The 23,479-nt window shown below is 39.7% G+C and overlaps 1 protein-coding gene across 2 annotated transcripts in view; it reads left to right on the forward strand.

Annotated features, from left to right (window-relative positions):
• The window catches only part of LOC142084804 (BEN domain-containing protein 5), a 971,351-nt gene that overhangs the window by 805,451 nt on the left and 142,421 nt on the right, over positions 1-23,479 (forward strand). For both annotated transcript variants that reach the window (XM_075155804.1, XM_075155803.1), the window contains one exon: positions 3,246-3,357. In XM_075155804.1, the coding sequence (XP_075011905.1) occupies positions 3,246-3,357 (112 nt within the window). The remainder of the gene's footprint in view (positions 1-3,245; positions 3,358-23,479) is intronic.

A 23,479-nucleotide genomic window follows, 5' to 3' on the forward strand; every position in this document is an offset into this window, starting at 1 on the left:
AGCGTACTGAAGCCAATGACCACGCCTGCAGTCTGAGTAAGAGATCTGGTCTTAAATATTGAAAGATCCTGCATTATATTGGAACACAGTTGTTTCCCATTGTAAAGCTGCTGTTTCCATTTCTAATTTGCTTACCCAGTGCTTGAAGCAGCAGGTAAACAGTTAAGCAATGGAAGTAGCAAGCAATGTGTACTCAAAATGAGCCGGTTTAAGATTGGTAGGGGGAATTAAAAAGCAGTGCAAGATGCAATTTTTAAGTTATCCTGTTCAAGTTCTTGCATTGGAGGTATTAGCCACAAGGGAGATCACATCATCTGGGAGCAAGAGAATATAATGAATGCAGGATCTGTAATAGGCATGTGGGAGACTCTTACCGTATGTTTTGGTCATGTCCTGATATACGTGAGCTTTGGGAGACAGTTCTACATGTAATAGAGTCAATAATCAAATCTGAAGTACCAAGGAACACAACTTGATGTTTCCTTAGAGAGACCACAAGTTTGCAACAGATGAATAAAGAGAGAATGTGGTAGATACAAATTTGTCTTTAGGAAAAAAGGAAAGAAAAAAGACTTAAAAACAGGGGGAAAAAACTAAATTTTACACTGTTCCCAGACTGGAAAGAAATAGTAATGACTACATCAGAAATTTAATTAATTGTTGTTACATTGATAAAGATGTGATATACCACATCAAAGACTAGCTAAATGATATTTGGAAATTAATTTGGGTTCCTATTAAATAGAGCTCAGAGAAGCTTCCCAAATGAATAACTTGTTTGTCAAGCATTGATTGCTTCTGTTTATAAAGTCTTCTCAAGTAAAGACAACTATTTACAACTGTTCTTGTTGCTTGAAATGAACTATGAGATTCATCACTAACCGGATATTCACGGCAAATTCAAATATTGCAAATTGCAATGCCTTAGTATCTTACAGAAATTAGATATTGCTTATTTCTGTTCCCTATAGGGACAACTTATATAAAGTTATCTAAAAAGTCTCAAACACCACATTTAATATTGACAATCCATGTTTGAATTTAAAATTTGCTTTTGGTGCTCTGTAGCTTGGCCACTTCAATGTGCTTTGGAGATGAACATAATGGAATCAAAATATACTTGTTTTCTGTAAAGTTATTAGTTTTAAATATTCTTAAACCAAAATGTAAATGGGACACATTTACAAGGGGATATGATTTCAGGTTCTGAACTCTTAAGAAAGTTATCCTGTAGAGTGAGCGTGCTGTTTTCTTGGGAACTGTGCCAAAATACAGTAAGTCTCATGATGATCACCACAGTTTCTGCGTTTGTTAAATGAAAAACTCATTCCTGAGTGATTCTGCTTTTATACCAGTTTTATCCCAGTGTAATTCCACCTAGGTCTCTGGAAGTACTTCTGATTTTATATTAATGTCTGTGAGTTCAAAAGAAGATAGGATTTAGTAGCACTGGGTAGAGAGAGTTTACATGAAGACAAAAAAAAAGAGAGAGAGAGAAATCTTATATAATGTATTTGCTTTATGGTGGGGTTGTGACGACTTTCAGAGTTGTCTGTGGAATTGTAGCTGTTGGAGTGTCCAGAGAAGAAATCCATCTGTTCTCTAGACAAGCAGACAAGCGACCACCAAGACAAGGAGGTGGCTTTCTCCACCACAGCAAGCCATCTGGCTCATCTGTACACCAAGTCAGCAGAGATGGAGTTGCAGAGCTGGCAGTTGGGTGTTTGAACTCAGACAGCTTGATGTTTGGGTTAAGGCCAAGGAGCAAGGCAGCTCCTGCCTGCTTAGCTTCCCATAAGAATTTTTACAGAAGAAGGTCCCCTTAACTTTATATTTTTTGGTTCATAAGAAAATATTAATTCATCATTTTTGGAAATTAATTTAATTCTCTGGTTTCATCCCCTCACTTTTCTTAGCATTTCACCCCTCTGTCTTAGTTTTTATTTGAGTTTGATGTATGCAATCATTTGTTTCAGCTGTTAGAGAAGTGAGGCATTTTCCTTTCTTTTTGCCAATTAAACTTGAATTTTTTGGTCATCAGATTCTTAGAATTTTTGTCGAAGGATAGCGCTACTGGAGTAAATCTCTATTGTTTGCATAGGTGTGTTTAAAAGATTAAGGCTGAACAGACATTCACATAATAGACCAGGGATCAATGAAAGCTCTTCTTTCCTCAAGAAGCTTTAACGCTTAGCAGTGAGGTTGATTTTTTTTGTTCTTTTGTTTTAAATATAGAGGAAGTTGCATCTCTGCCTGGTCTTTTATTATTTGTGTGGTCTTTCATAGAATTCCTGAGCAAGATCTGCCCAAGGTCCACTGGTCCCAAGCTCAGCTTGAGATGACAGAAGGGATTTTTCTCCCTGCTTATATTAGCGGCCACAGATTGCCTAGGTGATTTCTGTGGTAGGCAAGGGACATGATTTCCTCTTCTTATTTGTGCCACTTCCAGCTTTTAAATTTCTTCTATGTTCACTCTGCCAACAGCCCATTGAGTTTCAATGGGACTTCCCAATGAATGGGATATTACTCCCTGGGACTGGGAGCAGCAGAATCAAACTCAAGACAATGTCCTGAGAGGGATATGAGTCAGAGCAGGAGGGAGAAGCCAAGGTGGCATACATGCTTCAACACCCACAAGATTTGATGGCCAATAAGTATTTTAACTTAGTGTCTTGTTTGGCTAACTTTTGTGTAGGCAATTGCAGGAGGGGAAGAGACTGAGGCCCTAGGTTGGTGGAACAGTTACATTCATGCTTTAAATCCCTTAAGCACATACTTAATGGCCATTGATTTCAATGCTCTTAACAGCTTTGCTGAGTCAAGGCCTGACTGAGGGCAAAGTAAAGGCTTGGTGATGCAGTTTATGAATCATCCTCATAGCTATAGACCCCCAGCTAGAGCACTGAAAAGAAGGGAGCCTCGAAGGCCAAGCAGGCCCTTCCAGTGCCAGCGTGGCAAGCTGGCAAAAGGCAAAAGATAGAGTGAGCATATGTGTTGTGGAGGGGAAGAAGGCTGAATGACCAAAGATGTTTCAGTTGGTATTCTGCTGTTCACATTATTTCTAAAAGTGACCATTGCTGCAAGCTTTCCTCATCCTCAGGGGAGCATTTGCTTTTGGTTTTTCCATGAGAATAACTTGTTTAAATACATAAGTTGCAGAATATAGCCCTAATTCTGCAGGTGAAGCCAGAAGAGGCTGCAACCCACATAAGTCCTTTGTGTGTGTTGGTTTTTTGTGTGTGCAGGTGCTCGCTGATGGGGTTTGATTTAAACCGGCACTGGGCAAATCCATCTCCTTGGGCTCATCCCACACTGCATGGAGTGAAACAGCTCATCATTGAGATGTACAACAATCCGGTGAGTGGGGAAAGGTGATGCCAGAACAGCCACTTGCTGAGGTACTGACTCTCTCCTGCTCTGGGGTTGTGCAAGATGCCAGTAATTCTGACGTGGCTTAATCCAGTGGCAAACCAAAATAAGAGAGAAGTAAGTAAACATCACCCCCACTGCATGAGATCAGGGAACATTTGTGTCTTTTGTCACAGGAAGCATCAGAGTGGAGAGAGCAAGTGAAATGAAGTTCAGCTCAGATTAAATATGGAATAATTCTGAAAGCAGGGCCTAAATTCAATCGAGCTGCTTTCGTGATGTCCTGAGCTGGATTCAAAACAGCAGGCCCCCCAAATTGAATTACTGAATGGCATTGATGTCCTGAGCTCCGGCAGGGGTTGCTATGTAGTGTGCAGAGCAGGAGGGGGATAATATTTGCAAATATTATATAAACACACATACACACACACACTCTCATGCTCACTCAGAGAAGCAGAGGTGTTCTTGAAGGTGAAATCTTAGCTAATCAGAGGAGATGGATTGCAGAGAATATGGAGAAGAGGAGTGGGAGGGAGGCAGACAGCTATTGAATGTTTGACATCAAAGCGCAGAAGGATTATTGAACGTGGCACCTAAGAAAAACTGCCGAACGAAGATGGAGATGGGTAGGAAAAAATCACTACCAAAAAAAATAAAAGGACATTTTATAGATGATTATTTTTTCTGTATGGAATTCCTGGTATTTGTCCTTTCTTTTTACTTCCCAGTACGGAAATGGCATTTGGATCTTTGATTCCCTTAAGTTTTGCTAATTTTTTTTTTTCTTTCTTTCTGTTAGTGTGAAAAGGGATCTGGTTTGCCTTGCTAATAAAGAAAGAGGATTCTTACCCCTGGCTACATCATGTATAGGATAAAAGCTCCTTTAATTTAACTCCTGATTCTTCCAGTACATCTTAATTGGACTTTTTATCTTGCAGCTAGTAGTAATACTTGTACAGAAGGGATTTTAGGTTTAAGGAAGATAGGTTAATAGATAAGGTCCTTACATATGCAGTGGAATCCAATTGCATGGAAAATATTTTCTTAGGCTGCTAATTGTTTGGCACAGAATTTGTCTTTCTATTCTGTTTATGCAGCACCTAGCATTGTGCCTGTGACCAAAGCTCCGAAGCTCTGCTGTATTAGAGTGATGATGACGGAAAGTAAAGAAAGGAGCTTTACAGCCAGCCTGGTCTTTCCTCTGTTTCCTACCCCAAATAGCAAGACAATTTTCCTTCTAGATGATGGAGAGAGCATGCAGGCTGCTTTGTCTGAGAAGAAAGTTTTTTTTCCAAGAATAAAGAGGTCCTTAAACATTACAAGAAAGTTGGGTGTAGGGGAATGCTAGTAAAGCAACAAATCCTGGCACTATTAAAAGTCACTGTCAGTAAAATAAAGCTGTTCTTGGTGGGAAAAAAATTCTTTTCAGCTTTGTCCCATTTCTGGGAAGCTTTGAAAACCTGGTAGTTTCCAGCTGCCCTGTGTGTGAAGAATGAATTTATTTCCTGTGGTGGCTAAAATGAAAAATCAAAAGAAATGTTTGGTCAGAGCTGGTCTGAAATGGAAATCTTTTTTTTCCTCCATCTCTCTGTTTCCCACCCCTCTACAGTGATCAACCTGAGATGAACCAGTTCCAGTCCATTTTCTTCGGAGGGAAAGAAAAAGGAGCCTTTCAAACACAAATGCAACATTTCATTTTCAGGGTTATTTAATTTTCTTTTAAATACTATTTAGGAATCTTTTTATGGATTAAACTACCAGCAAAGTTCAGGTGGCTCTTCAGAGTTTCATTTCTCAGTGAATTAGCTACTCACCAAAAGATCTTCTTGTCTGGTTTTATCATCCCCTAGTCAATACCAGCCTTTCTGACAGTTTTAGAGACCCTCAGCAATACAATGCAGTATAAGGGATTATTTCTTTTTTCAGGCAATACTACATTCTTAGTCCCTCTGATCCAAGTAATATTTGTATGAACAGACCATATCCAAAGTGCTGGTACAAAACGGGAAAACATGCCAGCTGCCTCAGAGAGAGGGCATGGGACTGTACGTGTGCCATCCTGTTTTAGCAGTGACTGATTTTATTAAGTACTTGAGATAAAAATACCCACCCCTCCCCTCCTGACAGAGTGCCAGAATAAAAACCTGCTTTGAATCACTTCAGGCTGCTAAAGATTTTAAGTACTGTCCAGGTGCAGAGTGTAACTTTTGGATGAGTAACACATTATAGATGGTTGGCTGCATGCATAGGTGAACTAGTTGCATGGGGGCTGTTGTCAAACTGCGACAGATCAGGATTATGCATTTGAACATGTCTGTTCTGCCACCTTCTCCTCACCTGAAGTCTCCCCTGGGGAATACGAAATGAAATAAAATGCAAAGTAAGGTTCCCTGCAAAACAATGTAATATAAAATAACCTTAATCCCGCCCATTCTAGACAAGATCTGCTGTGAGGAGCTCCCCACAAGAGATTAGATTGTTTAAAGCAAAGGAAGTTCAGCTTCATGTTGCTATTGCAGAATGGCTCAGTGCAGGCCTTTTAGAGGTATTCATTCCCTTAAATCATTTAAGGAAAATTAGCTGCCATAAGAGCATAAAACCACATATTAAATATTGCTGTATAGGAGGATTTTTCTTCTGCTGCAGTATGGAAGATAAGCTGTTTCCTTTGAAAAAATTTCATTCTGGAGCGGGGAGGATCACTGACACAGAAATAAGTGAAGTGGGTATGAGGTGCACACACAATGCCATAGCTACAGTGATTCCAGCACTGAGTGGTCCAAGACTAAGTGTTTACTGTAGCTACTGTATAAAAATAAACCAAAGGCACCTGTGGTTCGCTGTTCTTCTCGGTTTTACAAAGTGTGCTTATTTTATTTTTAAAGTGTTTCAAATTCCATAATGACCATATCTCCTTTAGGAGGAAGTAGATGGGTCAAGAAATCAGAGAACGATAGGAAGCTTTTGATCTCCATGTCACTGATTTTGAAATAATCACTCATGATCGTAAATCACTGTCATTGTGTTGGCCTATGTGAAGTGAGGGGATATTCTCAGCTGTTTCTAGTGGTGTCAGTCTTGTAGATGAGACTGAAGTGACAGACTTGCTCTTCTAGATCACATGTTTTTGGCTGAAGATATTTCTGTTCTTAGGTATCTTCCCACCTCTCCACCAGATGATACATGTAGATGGTTCCCCTGTCCATGCTGGAGCAGGTTAGCGGAATTAGCTCAGAACATGAATATATTGTTTAAACCAATGCAGCTGACTTTTGTCTGAAGTACATCAAAGGATGTTCATATGAGCTGTTCCAACAGCTGAACTGTGGGGCCAGGAAGTTCTGCTTGGCCATGATAACGACTTCACGTAGAGAGCTGTTTGGAGAACGAATGTCTAGGTAAGGAATCTAATAAAGCATATATGCGCAGCTAGATTTAAACACGTGAACAGTCCAATTGCATTCAGCAGTGTTCCTTGTGTGCTTACGGTTAAGCAGGTGCTTAGATGTTTTGGACTGGGGATCAAGCGTTCAGCACCAGCAAGCTGAGCATATGGATGGTCTATGGACACCAAACAGTCCTTACCTCTGGGATAACATGAAGCCTCAGAGACAGAGCGAGCAGTAGAACTGCTTGATTGTTGGAAGGTTTCATGTGGCCATCCAGCACTTTTCCCGACAAGCAAATGCATTCTTTAAAGAGATTTAATGAGTGAACTTAGGTAGCGTGTTCAGTGTCAGCTCAGTCCCCTTGAGTATGTGCATTGTGATATGGTCTTTAATCATGTTATTCTCTCAGCTAGACCCCTGCCTCACTGAGTTCTCCAAACAGAAAACTTTCACATAATAAGCAGCTATTCAGTGTTTTGTTGTAGCTTCAATGTTCATTGTGCAGCCCTGTCCTGTATTTACTGTGCACTATTCAGATTCTGCTCTGAAGATGGAATTGTTAATCTCCTTGTGGGCTTTTTTGTTTTGCTCATTGCTATACTCTGGGAGAATTTCAGAAGCGTTAATTATTTTTTGGGGGACCCCTGTGAGAGACAAATACGTTATCCTGTATGGATAGGAAACAGAGGCAGAGACAGTTATGATCAGAAGTACCTACTCATTTGAGATAGATAATTTAAGATTCTTGGGATCAGATTTGTTTCATGTCATTCACCAGGGCTTGATAAGTTCACTGTCTCGTTTCTATCCCCTTCCTTCTCCAAGGAAGATTGGGATAGACTATTTCTGTCATTTGGAGTTCTTAGGACCTAGAAGACAAGGAATAGGCAGTGACTGACTGCTTGGGAAGAACCTGTTTCAAGTGATTTGCCCCCTTCAAATGAAAATGCAGAGATGGGATGCAGTGCTCCCAGGCACTCCCATTGCAACACTGTATTTTGTCTTCTTGAAAGATGCACTTCCATCTTTCTTCTGTTCTGCCTGTTTTCCACCTCCTGTTGTCACCGAAGCTGGAGTCCTACATGCAAATGATTCCTATGTTAGACACTGTTCACTTTGTGCCCTGAGTGAGCTGAAGACCTGACCAAAAAGAAAAGAAAACAAAAAGTCACCCACCTGGGGTATGCTCATTAATTATCATCTCCTTTATGATGCACACATATACCAAAGTTTTAAATTATTTCTGCACAGGCAACTTTTCTGTTTCCATTCCTGACTTCGGAGTGCTTGATGTTGCAGCCTTTACGTACTTTTAATGCTATTCAGGGTGAAAGTTTTCATTGATTCAAAGCAAAACATACAGCTGAAATGAAGCCCCAGTGTGCTGAAATCTGAGTCATCTGCTGGGCTGGAACCTTTAGATCAACCACACAGACATCTGCCACAAGAGCTGATGAATTAATTGATGAAGTATGGCAATCTGCTATTGCTGTGGACTGGCGTGAGGGAGAGAAAGAGACACTTTGCCTGTAGGCTTTGTGGGTATCTGCTGACAACAGAATTAATAATAAGAAAAGATGAGTAAACATAATACTGCAGGCATGGGGGGTGGGTATTTAAGGCTGAATGACACCATTTATGTTTTTGAGAACATTTTTTAAGATCCCATCTGCAGGCTTAGACTTGAAAAAAAGCATATGCTTCCAATCTTCCTGTCTCTGAGAAGACCTTGTTTTTGATCCAGGTAGGCTTGGGTGTGCAAGAAGTTAAGACTACAGATGAATTTACATTTGTCTGATAAGTCAATGTAACTCTGGAGTTTTTGGCAGATGACCACATTCCCTTCCATAAAGAGAATATATCTACTTTCTTCCAAACCTACTGAACATACACTCTTCTGGTTCTCTGTTATCATCTATCTCTAGACCCTTCTTTGGAGGCAGATGGATATCCATCACTACAGTTGGCTCCCCTCAGTACATCATGCGCCTTCATTACTGCAGGAAGACAGTAGAGATAGCTTAGAGTGGACTGTATTACTCACCTAAGCGGTTTCTCTAAGTTTTCCCATCACCATTGCCAAAGAGTATGGGCTCAGCCCTCCCCTGTGCTTACAGTCTTTCTTTTCACCTTCTGTTTCTCTCCATTCTGATACTGAGCTTTGTTCATACCTGTCAGGAGATTACACATGTTCTTACCACTCCAGACCGCTCCCCATCTCTTTCAAAGATGCAATTCAGATGTTAATGCTTGACGTAGGCCCTTAGTCGCTGCCCTTCTGCACGCTGCTCTGACTGACTGGTGTTGTCTTCAGACACTGTTTAGACTGGTGACTATCAATGCTATTGTTCAACCTACTTCTTTTCTAGGCCTTCTAGTAGCAGCATCTAGAGCATACTATCAAGGATAGTAGTTTTGACTGTGCAGGAGCCATGTTCAAAGTATGGCGATGTGGGAGTGCTCCATGTGCTGCACATCCAACCCCCAACTTTCTTCATTATCCTGACCTTTTGTAGCAATGAAAATCAGGATCTTTTTTTCCTAGTGGCCCTGGTTATAAAGGCAGTGCCATACTTTGAGGGAAGCATTCTTGTTCCATGGAAAACTAGATCATAAAATGAAGACTTAGAAACCTGTAACTGGTCTTTTACAGCTTGCAACTACCCCTAATGGCAGCATTGCTTTAGTGACCTCCCATCCTCTCCGCTTTTGGCAGTGCTACATTCTTCACCAGACAACTCCACCTTAAGAAAAATGCAGCTGGTCTCTGAGATGCATGTGCTTTGCTGGAGCATGACATAAATTGTATTTTTGTCAGCCCTGCAAATTGTGTCAATCTTAGAGGCTCTACTTCCACTCATCTTGTGAAATGATGTTATTAGTATTATCATCAATGTGATACTGGATAGTTGACAAATAAAGCATAATAACAGATTTTGCAAGGGTTTCACATCAAAATTGTACACTTAGGCTTCTTATACTATAAGCCCACAAGTAGTATTATCTAATCTAACATTTGAATGACAGCAATTGTTTTCTGTTCAAAAATTCTTCTTTTCCCTCATGATCTCCCCTGCTCCTGTTATAAATTGGAGCAGCAAAGTGGAATATATACTGGAAAATTATAAGCAGATTCTCATTCCAGCTGAAACCAGTTTGGATGTTAATAAACGTTTGGAAAGGCTGTGGGTTGGGGTTTGGTATTGCTCAGAAATCAGTCAGAGCCAAACAAATCAGCTGAGGTCTGCATCATCTGGTATATGGAGTCACAACAGATTAACACAGGGTAATGAGATCTGTAGCATAACACGCTACCTGGCTCCATTTTGCCGTTAGCAGAGCTCTTAGACTTCCTTCCCCAGCTAAACACACAGTAGTAATGAATAATCATTGTTAACACAATATTGAATTTTAACAACCTACTAGGAAGTGATGTTCAGATAGTCCCTCGGATATCCTGGGTTGTCATTAGTACTTGATGGTTTTCACTCAGACATCAAAACAGCTATCATCAGGCATCATTTTTTGCCAATAATTCTCAACCTAATATAGTGCATGTTATTCTGAGTTCTTCTCAGGCAAAATGGCCAACATGCTGCCTCTTATTTCTCTCCTCCTGAAATTAGAAGAGGTATTACGTCTTATGCAGTATATGTTCAACTATGATAACCCTGTGGCTGCTTTCTGTGGTAATGTTTGTGTTTGTGCCAGTTTGTTGACATTGTAGAAATGCCCTATACCACTTCTATCTTGCAAGTCCCTATTGACTGAAGTGTAACTTTTTAGTATTGCAAATATCATTCTTATTTCAGTTCTCTGTTGAACAAAACAGTAGTAAGGGCAACCTTTGTTTCACTGGTGCTAGGGCATAATTTAACAATGCAATGTGCAGATCAGTGTCTGATTCTGTAACTTTTGCTAGTAGGTGCTTAGGATTTTGACTCTATTTCCCACTTTACTGTTGGACTAGCATAGTAAGAGTTACTAATGCTCTAGCTAACATTATACTTCATATAGACTGTTTAAAAGCATTCCCATTAAACTCTTCCCATTGTTAAATTTGAATACATTGGTTATCTGCTGACAGAAATAAATGTGATGTGCATGATCAGTTTGTTAGCTGTGGTATTTTCTAATAAGCAATCTCGTGAGAGTGAGAGTAACAGTTGAGAAGAATTCCTCAGTTTCTTTCACTCAATTTTACTTCCCCTTTGTTCTGGAGTAAACATTCTTTCTTGATCTACTAATACGTTCTATATTTCTGCTAGGTAAAGCAGCTTCTGATCTTAGCATCTTCCTTCCCATGGTCCTTTAAACACACACAACGTTACGAGAAACTTGCTAGCAGCAAGGCTAGTTTGCCACTAGAATAGATTATTTACAGGAGATGCTGAATCTTTACCACTGGAGGGTTTTATGACAGGTATTTATTGGGAAAAATTTAGATAGAGTTAATTCCCTTTCGAGGCAGTCAAATAGACTCAGTAACCACTACAGATTCTCTTCACATCTCCAATTAATCTATGACCTTTGCCCCTTGTCTTTGATTTCTTTTCAACATGTAAACTGCCTATGTGTATATCTTCATATATATAAATGTATATATAAAAGTGAATATATAATTTCTCTGGTAACATCTTAGGAATCATTGACACTATTAGATGAAGTCCCATCTGGAACTGTGAACCCCTTCTTAAAGTGATAGTCATGGAAGGGTAGTGCTGTTCAGGCCACCCTCTGCTAATAGCCTTATTTTTTGCAAAGGCTCTAGGAATTACAAGCCACGTTTCATCTAAACTAGGCAGGCTTTTTTGTTGGTTTTGTTTTCTTTTGATCACACTGACATGTTCATAATCTAGCTCTGAATGATGCTCCACTATACTTTTGTCAAATACTCTGGACTCTCCAGGGAATGTATCTGCAGCTACCAAATTTCTGTGTTTGTACTCAATGTGCTAATCATATCACCGTAGTGATAACCTCTGACACGGGTTGTGGTTTCGTTGGTTGGTTGGTTGGTTGGGTTTTTTTGCTATCCCCATTTAGTAATGTTTGTATCTAGAATAGGAACAGTTTCAGCTAAAATTCATCTTCCAAAGAAGAACGAAACATTTCAATCCCAGAGACTAAAGCCAAAATATCCTTTGTTTTAACACAGTGATGGTCAGTTTTTGTTTGTACCTAAGCTGTTCTTCTCCATCATACTCAAACACCTGCTTGAAGCACTGTAGACAAATTAGAGTGTGGTTCACTATCATATATCTAGATAAGTATCCCTTTACTTAACTCTTTCAGTTTCTCAAATGTATTAATATTTGCATCCTGTGACTGGGGTATCTGCGCAGTAGCATTTGCAGGTTGCTGCTCTAAACATCTAAATCAGTCACACGTTTGGTTTTTTTCCATAGTTTGCCATTCTGAGAAATCTTTGTACTGCTGTTTTTTGTTTGGGGCAGACATGTTAGTTATGACCTCCACTTTGCAGTGATCTACTGTACGCCTTACTTTTTCTTCCAGGTGTTTTATTGCTATTACATGGATCTTGCATTGTTGCTTTCTTAGTTTTAGCTCAGCAGCTCTGTCTCTTTCCACAGCTCTTTAGGGCCTTTAGTCAAACTCCTCTCTTTTACCTTGGATCAAAATATTATCCATCAAAGCTTTAGTATCCTCTCCACCATCAAAACATGGTTGTATTTTCCTGGGACATGCCTAGGAGGCTGAACACAACTCAAATATCCCTCTGAGGAAATAGTGTCTCCTAAAATAGTTTTTTGAAGATGTACAGCCATGTTCTCTATTTTTCTAGGGGCATCTGCCAGCACCCTGCTGATGAATCAGAGCCGTCTCTTCAAAGAATTTACCCCTTGTCAATGGAGGAAAATATTCCTTTTATATAATACACGTTTTTCTTGGTCTGAGTGTACAAGAGACGTTCAGTATGGATTCTTTTCTCGCTCTCTTGCATCTTCTTTCTGTTTCTACTTTCTGTGATTCTTACAGCTGTGATGTTATCAAATTCCTCTTTTAGTATCTGCATTGGGGAGAGAGGCTTTTTTTTTTTAATTTTAAGTAGCATTAATCAGGGAGTGGTTGACATGGTCAGTGCTGTGTTAAGAGTTTCCCTGAGTCTGGGAGACATGTTTAAGCTCCTCCTCAGTAATTCTGGTTTCATTTTTCTCCTCCCCTTCCCTGTTTTTCAGTGAGACACAGGGTTTGAGATATATTTTTTTTTACCCACTTATGAAGAATTCCCCCTTTGCTTCTGCTCCTCCCCCAAGTGCTTCTATAAACTGGGTCAGAGTCAAGGTCACTGACAAGTCTGCTTCAGTCAATGGTTGCATTTGAACTGATGAGCACTGAGGAGAATGAGCTCCTGAGCGATACAGCAGTCAATTCCAGCTGGCTCTTGCCAGAGCTTCTTAGAGATGGGGCTTCTCACAGGATGCAAGCGGAAATGCCTGGAATGAGCTGATCCATTTTATTTTTCCTACTTCAGACAGCATTGGGAACATGCCCTTTGTTCATGTAGCTCAATTTTCCGCCTGGGATTGCATTTGCCTTTTAAGACACAGGGGCAAAGTCACTGCCAGGGCTTTTTTATTTAATACAAAAGACCTCTTAGTATTCAAAAATGATTTACAGACAGCTGGCCAAGTGTTTGACCTAACTATGTCTGTTCATGCTATTCTACTGGTGCAAGATAGCTGTAATAGAGGCTTACCCAGCCAGTGGACAATTAGCCCAATGTATACAATGAAGATGGGTAAAGTGAAATGCTGATTTTAAATGAGGATATTGACATAATAGCATCTCAATCAGCGAGCACTGGAATAGCAGTGTAAAATTACTCACGAATAGCAGAGGAAACCAAGCCAGTGGAGGAGTGACATTATAGTTAAAAGAAAGCTCAGAAGCAAAAAAGGGAAAAGAAAAAAAAAGTGGGGTGGGGCGCAGAATCGTATCAACAAGTACTGAACAATCTCACAGTCTCTATGCATTAAGATTTCATGCCAAAATGGGATGGTAACAGTAAGCATCTTTATAATGGCATGCTCAGACTTACCAAAGAAACAATGAAGACTCAAAGAGTGTAATGACGGGGACTGATTAAGTGTCATGATCAAATATGATGTGGAAACTGCATTCATACATTTTTAAAATGACGTCTTCTTGAAGCAACAAATCAGAAAGCCCAAAAGAGAAGACTACATTTTTTTTTTTTATTTATCCCTGAGCAAGGATTAAGTATTGATTGAAGATGTAACTGTCAAAGAATCATTCTGTAATAACAAATATAAGCATGCTTGAATTTATCACTCCTGGTGGAGTACAAAAGCCAAAAAGTCCTTAGATTGGCACACACTTCTGAAAGGAGTCCAACATAAAATGGAAAGAAAACTAAAAGCAGTAGCTTAAAAGGGTGAAACAGAACAAAATAACACTTTCAGGTGACATGGTAGCTATATAAAATCACCATTGTAGGAATGCATTTTTGCAGCTTTACCATTAGAGAGTAAGCGTATTACCCCTATTTGAAAAACTCCGCAACTTTATAAAAGGTCGCATGAGAAGTTAGCAAAGGGGATTATTAGACTGAAAAAGGCCATTAGCATTAAAAGGACACCCTTTGAAGTCTTGCCCAAATGAACTAGGGACAAAACCCCAGTACACTCTGGCAAGTTAAATGCAAAACTATAATAATAAAGGACAAAAACAATTTTGAAGAATAACTTGCTAAAGGCATAAAAACTAATAATAAAAACTTTTTCAAACACATCAGAGGCAAGAAGCCTGCCTGAAGGTCTATAAGGTTGATAGATGATCAAGATGTAAAAGAAGTGCTCAAGGAAAATAAGGTCTTTGCAGAAAAGCTAAATGAATTATTTGCTTTGGTGTTCACTGTGAGGAGCCTAGAGGGAATTCCCAAATTAGAGCCGCTCTTTATAAGGGACAAGTCCGATAACATGAATAACAGTGGTTTAATGGTACGTATCATTTTGGAAGAGGAATTTGTACCTCGTACATCTGTTAGCCTTTTTTGGATGAATTGACAAACGTGAAGATAAAGGCAATCCACTACTTCTTGCATATTTTGAATTTCTGAAAAGCTTTGACGAAGTTGCTAACCAAATGATTTTAAAGAAATTAAGAATCCAAGTTGTCATTGGATATGTCATCCAATGCTTCCTTAACATTAAAGACAAATGAAGTTAAAAGTGAGTTTTCACATCAGGTGAAAGTTACATGTGCAGATTGCTTGGGATTATTCAAAATATTCATAAATTACTCAGAAAAAAGAATGAATGGATTTTTCTGATGGTATACAATTATTTGATGCAGTCAAAGTTGTACCACAGGAAGATCTTATGATACTGAGTGATAAAATGGCAGATGAAATGCAGCGTCAATAAATGCAAAGACACTTGTGCGTCTTTGTGATGAGGAGGAAGGGCATCAAGTCAAAGAAGCAGACAATAAAAAGTCCAGTGCCACTTAGTAATATAATACCACTAGGGAAAGAAGCTCGTGAGATGCTTTCAAAATACCCTATCAATGATCAGCTGTGCTCAAGAAGGCAAAGACCATGTTGGATTCATCGCTATGGTACTTCATATGTTTACCTGTAGGAAAAGTGTATGATTCTGACAACCTTATCTCAGAAACAACTGAATAAGGATTTTCTAGAGAAGGGTAAAGAAGAAAGAAGACAAGAAGTTTGAAATTATTTGTGTATGACAGAAGTTTATACAGCATAGGCCCTTCAGCTTGGAAGAGATATTTGAGGAGGGATAAATGAGTTTAAAAAAAAAAGCCAAATATATGAAAGTTATCAAAAACAGAGAAACAAGAAGTAACCTGTCAAAGGCTATTAATGCTGTTCCTGGAGTTGGGAGATCTAGAAGCTGCCAAAAATAGGGATGCTATTACTTGGGGAAGCATTGTTCATACTTGTGTTTTTGCTTGCATTGTTTTCTTAAACATCCTGTGCTGCCCACATCCAAGGATCTCTGTATGGCCACTCTTACACAAGTTCCCGCATGGCAAAGAACACAGCTTCTGCTACTGCTCTCTGACTGTCTCTTGTACCATTCCCAGAATAAAGTAGAAGGGGGTGGCTGTACGACAGCTGGATTGGGACTATCCATTTTATAGACAAACAATAGTATTTGTTCTGCCTAAAAGAAAGCTCTGTTCCTCCCTTTGATTATCGTGTGTACCTCTGCATTCCTGTAATTATGGTCCCTGAGGCTACCGAACCTTGGTGGAGGTAGTATGCAGTGCCATATAGTATCACTAAATTGCCAAAAAAAGACGTGAAACTGTATTTTGAATGGAAAAAGGAAAGCCTGCAAACTATATGATTTCCCTAGATAAAAGAAAATTATCCTCAGTGGAGGCCATTATATTGTCTTTGTGACAATACACAAGGGTATTGGCTAGGTCCCTTGATTTTTTGGCATATCTCATTCCAAAACAGTAATCCTAAATAATCCTGTAGATCGGATTCTCCACTACTTATTTTCATCTTGTGCCTGTTTTACTGTGTCATCCAGAGCCTGGGCCTGAAAACAGGAATCCTATGAGAAGAACACAGCAGCTGCCTAACAGCTTAAAGAAAGGTATAGTAACTAATGGATCCAATGGGGATATTTTAGGCAGATAGGCTTTAGTTACAGAGTGGATGACTAGAGCTGAACGAATAATACTGTTGCTCTTTTGAAAAATATAATAGATATCCTTTATGATTTCAAGTTGCCAGGATCTTTGCCTTTTTGAAAACTCATCCTATGAGAATTATAATGAAGCAGAGCTGCTTCCAGAGTTATTATTTTTCTTAAACCTGAAAAACTGCACTTTTAGACTCATAGGCATCAAAAATAGCTTAACGCTGGTAGCGTTACTAGCTGGATTTTGCAGGCAGCAACCCTGCCGTTTTGCATATGTTTTCTTGATCTAGAGCCCAGTTTAAGCTGTTGAATGGGGTCTGTGTCTATAATGTTCCCTAAGTGCTATTATGCAAAGAGATTGCTTATTTGAATCGTTAATCAGTCTCTGGATAGCTGCAAGTTCTTATATTTCATGGCTGGTTTTCATGATGTATGTGACCTATTCATAGTGTTGCTCAAGCTGCACTAGAACAAGACTTAATTCCTATTCTTGTTAAAGCTTTTTTGCTGACTACCTTCACTAGTATATATCCCAAACCCAGAGGACCACTATATGCAAAATTGCTGGAAAGGTTTCTCAGACAAGAAAACTATATTAGTAACTTAACTCTTTCAAGTCAGAGTTAACATGATAGATCATTGTTTCCTATATGGATGTGTTCAGTCATCTTTTCAGAATCTGATTACTATATGTCTTGTGAACAATCCAATTAAAATTAATGTATTAATTAGCAGAAGTTTAATTTTCTTCTTGTCATGAGATACACTGTGATGTTGGAATTTTACAGCATCAAAGTTAGCAATAGTCCCCATCTTATAAGTATTTTGAAAGCTTCTACTTGCTGTCTTCTGCAGTGCTGACACCAGTGGATCAATAGGTTTTAAAAACCAGACAGGAATCACCGTGATAATCTACTCTGACTTACAAAGTGCTAAATATCATCCATCATGGTTTTCCTAAATGGGCATCAAAGTCTGAGCTTCCCCAACTTCTGGTGACTTAGCTGTTAGAGAGAATGACTGATCTAAAAAAGCTTAGAGGGTTTATCTCACAAGAGCATCTGGAATATCAAATCTTTCTCCAAATATCTTCAAAACCCCATCCCTGTGCTGGTAAGGTTGTTAAGCACATCTCTTTTTTTTTTTTTTTTTAAATTTTTTTTTTAAACAAATTATTTCCTTTTTTCTTCAGTATATCTACCTTCTGGGAACTGACTTATAGGAAACTGCAATGTGGAGCAGGATTACTGAGTTGGGTCACTTTGATGGCCTGCGTTGCAGAATCTGAACATCCTTCATGCAATAAGTCCACCTGAGTGTGCAGAAAGCCAGGGGTACTCCAACATGTGAGCTGCCCCCTTCATTTCTGTTGGGGTTGCTCATGTTCCAGGGTGACTCCTTTAGAGACAATGCTGATAATTATTTCACTATTTCTCAAAACGTGGTAAGAAGAAGAGGAAGGATCACATTATGAGGACTGATAATCCTTGGTTCACATAAATGTATGTCTTGGAGAAACAGAGGGTTGCCTGAGCGTAAACAGCAAAATCTAATGGAGCATTTGCAGCAGGGAGGAGAAGTGAACGATGCACTTAATATTGCAGAAAAGGGAGCTCTGCAAAATAGGTTGCATGCAAAGTTTGTAAAGCGAGTACAGCTTTGCTCCCTCCTTCATCATGGCATTTTGGTCTGGTTTACCCTTTTTATGTGTTGATAGAATTTGATGGGATTTTTTGGTGGTTTTGATGCTTTTGCTTAATTAATAACAATGCAGAAAATGAAATGCTACTAATGTTACCATTTTATTGTGTTAAATAGGTTGTTGCTTTAGATGTTTTTATTTATGGACTGTCCCCTAAAAGATCATTTTCTAACTGTAAGAATATCTTGCATTTAGGTTTGGATTTTCAAAAGCACCTTCTCAAATAGGATCCTGTCCTGTCTCATTATGACTTAAATCCAAAGTTCCAAAGTAAAATGCAAGTTAGGAATCAGTTTATGCCCTACTGAAATGTAGTCATCTCTGGAAAAGATCCCATCAGCAGCGCACTATTTGAAGGCTGTTTACTTAGGTGTACATCAAGAAAAATCTTCTGTTCTGAGTTCAGCTAATCTATTGTTTTGTATTTTTTGAAAATAAACTGCCTTCATCTTAGTATTGGTCTTCTGCTAGGGAGTTTGTGGTGTTTTATGACTTCCCCAAAAAAGCGTACTCACTGTAGAATTAAATCTCAGCAGGAGTAGATTTAATCCTCCCTGATGACTTGTAATCTATGGAAACATTTTCGCCTGTGCTTGGTTGGTGAGTCTGCCCTTCAGAAGTTGGATGTTCTCCTCCTGCTGCAGTTAACTCATGCAATAGAGATAGCTTTTTATTCTGTTTATGTCCCTTGATAATGGCTGTATTGATCTGCCCTGATGTAAGCAAAGGTTCACAGTTCACCAAATGTTGCTAAGGGTACCAGACTATTACTGCCACCAGCAGACGCATTCCATCATCCCTCAACCTCGGTGTGTGAAAGCCAGAGCAGCGGGATGCCACATGTTGGTGACTCAGGAAAATGGTATGTGTCGGTATCTGGCATATGTCAGACTTGGATGCTTCTAAAATTAAAGAGAGTATGGTTTTTGTCATGTTTGTTTTGTCTGCCAAGCAATGCAGGAACATTTAAAGGTTACCCTAATTTTCAGTTATTTGGAAATGAAAGGCACAATGACAATGCTGTGCAAGAACACCTATGAATTTTGTTTTCAAATGAGCTGAGCATTCCTTTCCTTTAAAAAAATATAAAAGTTGCTGAAACTGACTTGAGCCGGGAGTAAGAACGGTGAGGAAGGTGGGCTATTGTCCAGCCTGACAGCTCAAGGCAAATGACTTAATTATCTCCTTGCTTGCTCAGTTCAACAAGGAATTTTCACTAGAAAGCAAAAGCTAAGAGAAAAGGTTTTGAGCCTAAATTCTTACTTGCGGCAACTCAAAGTAGAGCCGTAGAAGTGAGAACTGCTGAATCTCCTAATACTGCTTGGGGGATTTGGCTCTTTGTTTAGAAAACAATTTAAATCTGTTTACCTGATTTTCCTAGCAGAAAATCCCAGTTGTCCTTTGAAATAAGAATTATTCTAGCTCTGCAATGATGAATATGTCTCATCATGACAGAATAATTTGACGGGGTTTAGACCATTTTTAAAAGCAAGAGGCCTGAGAGTATAGTCGGGAAGGGGTGGTGGTGAGAGAACAGGACTAGCTATTAGATTATTAGGCTGTTTTTTTCCCAGAGTGCAAGGTGGAAGAGAGATTAGCTGATTTAAAGGGCAAACTGTTTTCATTTTTTTCTTCTCCTTGAGAGCCGAAAAATGCTGATTGCTTGATCCCATCTCGTCCTGGTTCTAGTCTGTTAATTCCAAAGATCATTCTCCAAGTGGCACGGTTACTTTCTAACAAGATTAGAGGGAGAGAGGCAGTGAACTGCTCAGTTGCACTCTAGAGACCCTTGGAAAGTGTGATTTGGAGTGGGTTGGCTAGAGAGTAGTGCAAAGAGGCCCGTCCGACCTAGCATATTATTGCAAGGATTTTACATCTGTCACAATAGTGGATTGTTCTCTGCAAAAACAAATATTTAGCAATTATTGGCTGTGTTAGTCAAACTGATATATACTGCTGTTGTATAATAAGGTGGTATTCTGTACAGAGTGTTTGCAAATGACTTTGTTGATTTCTGCAGTATAGCAAAGGGCAATGAAAATTTATATCATAACAGACATTGTGATTTTATGTTATTAGTGAAAATAACTTCAAATGCAGTTCGCTAGATCTGTAACACAGAAATTCATCCAAGTGAAATATTATTTTAGCTTTCAGTCTTGTTCTGAGAGTGCCAGTAGTCTGAAGTCAGTGGAAGCTATAACTGATTACTGTGGCTGCTTTTAGCCATTCCGATTGATTTATCATCTGAATCCATTAATATCTGTGCACTGAGCAGTAGGAAAAGCATATGTGTATGTGTCTATACATATATTACACCTATAGTATGTTTTATGCATTGTTTTCCTGTTGATTATGTATTTTGCAAAGGTATTTATCTGCATCTCTTCCCTGTGGAGTTCAGAAGTCTGATTGGATCTAGTTACGCTACAGTTCAGGGAGAGACCGGAGCATTTGGAATAAAGCTTGGGAGCCATTTACCAGGCCATTACAAAAACTGTGGTCTGCACCGGGTACCCAGGCCCAAAATGCCAAGGAGAAGCTGCCATCTGGCTTTGCAGGCTGGCCAGCATCAAAACGGTCCGTGCTAATTGGAGCACAGCCCCTCAGTTAGCTGTAGGGAGCCATCCTGCAAGAACTCGGAGACCGGCTGGATGACCTGGTAGGAATTTTCCTTTTCTAACTTGTGTGATGGAGAGTTGGCTGGAGTGCGCTGCCAGCTGCCACCCTCTTTCAGGACCGTGTAGAGAGAATAAAGCTGAACTTTGTCTAACTGGCTCTGTACCCTGGCTAACTTTGTTAATAACGAAGTCGATGCCCTCTTGAACCACACTGGGACTTGATGGGGTATTTTAGGTTTTTTATCCTTTGGACTGGAATTGATAGAACAGACTGCAGATAGAACAGATTGAATTATCCCTCCCTAAGTATAGTTTTCACTTGGCCATTGTTTTCTTCAGTCTTGTAGAATAGTTGTAGTAATGCATATGTGAAGCTCAAAAAGTTTGCTTAGGGAATTGTTATATTTCGCAAAGAGTGGGCAGAGTGATACTGATTTACCTTAGGGCATGCAAATGTTTAAAGGCATCCTGAAATCAGTACTCGCTTCCCTATGTACTCTGAAAACCCCTCAGATTAGTGCTTGGCAGCTGTTTAGACTGAGCGTGAGAGTTCTCCTCAACACCATGTCTTGAGTTTAACGAAGCCTCTATTCAGCCCTCAGCCCTGCAGCTTGTCCACTTTCCCTCAGTCTTCAAGGCAGGCACTTGTCTGGAGGATCAGTTCCTAGCTCTGATCCAGGAGGCTTCAACCCTTTGGTCCCCAGATAGGAGAGGCATGCAGATGGGATCTTCCAATGCACGCTGTAGTCTCCCTGTTCCTGGAAATGGCCCTCTCGTGCCTCCTGCCCCCAAATTCCTGGCCATGGAATGACTACGGAAGCAGTTAAACTTTCTAGGAAGGCTCCTAGGAGAAGTCTGCTTGAGGAACAATGTGCTCTGTAGGTGGCTTTTGTCGTGGCCTGTAAGATGAGCTGTAAATGGTGAACAACAGATTGGGGGAAAAATTATTTTCAAAGCCAACTGTAAATATAGACTTGCTTATTTATGCATATCTATGCTTGGGTCAAATTTCTCTGATCTGGCTGTCTAGAAAGCATCTCTACATCCATACTGAAGCATTGAAAGACAAACAGCATGATTTCCATCAGTCCTGGGCATGGAAGGTACACCTGGTTTCTGAACATCTGAAAATTATGCTGCTTTGACTGTCACTTTCATAAACACAATAGCTAGTTCTGGTACGCAAGCATGTGGATGCTGTTGCAGCTTTCTTTGAGCTTTATTACTTCGGTATCTGTAAACCCCATTTATTTTAACTTTCCTCTGCTCATCTGAACTAATTATACGTTGTAGTCCATACTTTTACCACAGTGCTACTCAGTCCTTGTGCATTAAAATTAAAGGAGAGGAGGAGGATAAGACACAATAATTCAGAGAGTAAAGTGACTTAAGTTTAAAAACTAAGAATATGGAAAGGGCCAATTTGGTTGTAACAGTTTGACATCAGAAATTATATTTGCAAAAGGAGGATATTTTTAAGATCATCTGCTTTTTTCTGCCCTCTCACAGTATCTTTAAAAATACATCTAGTAATGGCCTTGAGGATTGTAGCTTTCAGAAACAATTCTCAGACAGGATATGTATGAGAAATTTTGCTGAAGGTGCAAAAGGACAAATAGTCAGCCAGACAAATGGAGACAGAAGGGCAGAGAGAGGATGTTAGCTTTCCCCTGAACTTCTTGTATTAGTAGGCATTTTAAAGTAATTTTGAATAACCTCATGGAATATGAGGGAAACGGCTTTACTGTACATTGGGCAATAACTGAGCAGGCTTGACATATTTTGCGAGGTGACACCCTTGGATGTAATAAAGTGGACGGATTGAATTTAGTAGCAAAATAAATAACACACAGGTTATTAAACTCCCCGTGTTATTCATGACCATATTGCATTCAGCAAAACTTTCCATTCTTAAATCTGCTGCAAGCTGCCTTGGAAAATCTAGTCTGTCCCAGGGGAACAATGCAGGAGTCCAGGGAATGCCATAGCAGGCACGTGGCCAGTTTGTTTTAGAGCATACAGAGCTTTGCTGATGTATTAAGGTGGCGTGCTAAGAGAAGAAAACCTTCTAAGAAACAGTTCATTAGACTTCTCAGGGGAGTTGCTGACTATTCTTACGGTATTATAGGAGGGGGTGACCAACTTGTCTCCTTTGAAGACTTGTCCTCCTATCCAATGTCCAGCCAAATGAGGAATCTTGAGGCAAAAAACTCCACCTAGCTATTTTTAAAGGTGTGTCAGAATGGAAAATTAGTTACAAATTTTGCTTGAGGGACTGCCTGGTGCCAAATGGCCTTCAGGTATTCAGTCGCCTGGCAGTGGCACTTCACCGCTTGAAGGAATCTTGAGCTATGTGTGAGGGATAGATAAGAGTGCTTGGGAAGAAATGGCATTTATTCTGAATAAAGATGCATCTGCAGCCTCCCTACTGGAATATAATCCTTGCAGTTCTGGGGTTATTTCAATCAACCTTAGAAGACCGCCTCTTAAATCTAGCCATCCTTCAAATGGATTTGCCCACTGCAGCGGTACCACAGCCACAACCAGCTGTGGAGCGTGCTGCTATCCCCACCACAGCAAGATGATGCATTGATTTTTGTGTTAAGCTGCACCTATGGAGCCAAAGGAAAATTCCACAGGAAAGTGAGCCTAATTTGAGGAGGATGGGGAGGGAAGCAGTCAGGAATCAAATGAAGCATGTACCTTTGCTAGAAGTTATTGGGCAATAAG

This window comes from Calonectris borealis, chromosome 8, assembly GCF_964195595.1.
Source record: "Calonectris borealis chromosome 8, bCalBor7.hap1.2, whole genome shotgun sequence".
Classification (NCBI taxonomy): Eukaryota; Metazoa; Chordata; class Aves; order Procellariiformes; family Procellariidae; genus Calonectris; species Calonectris borealis.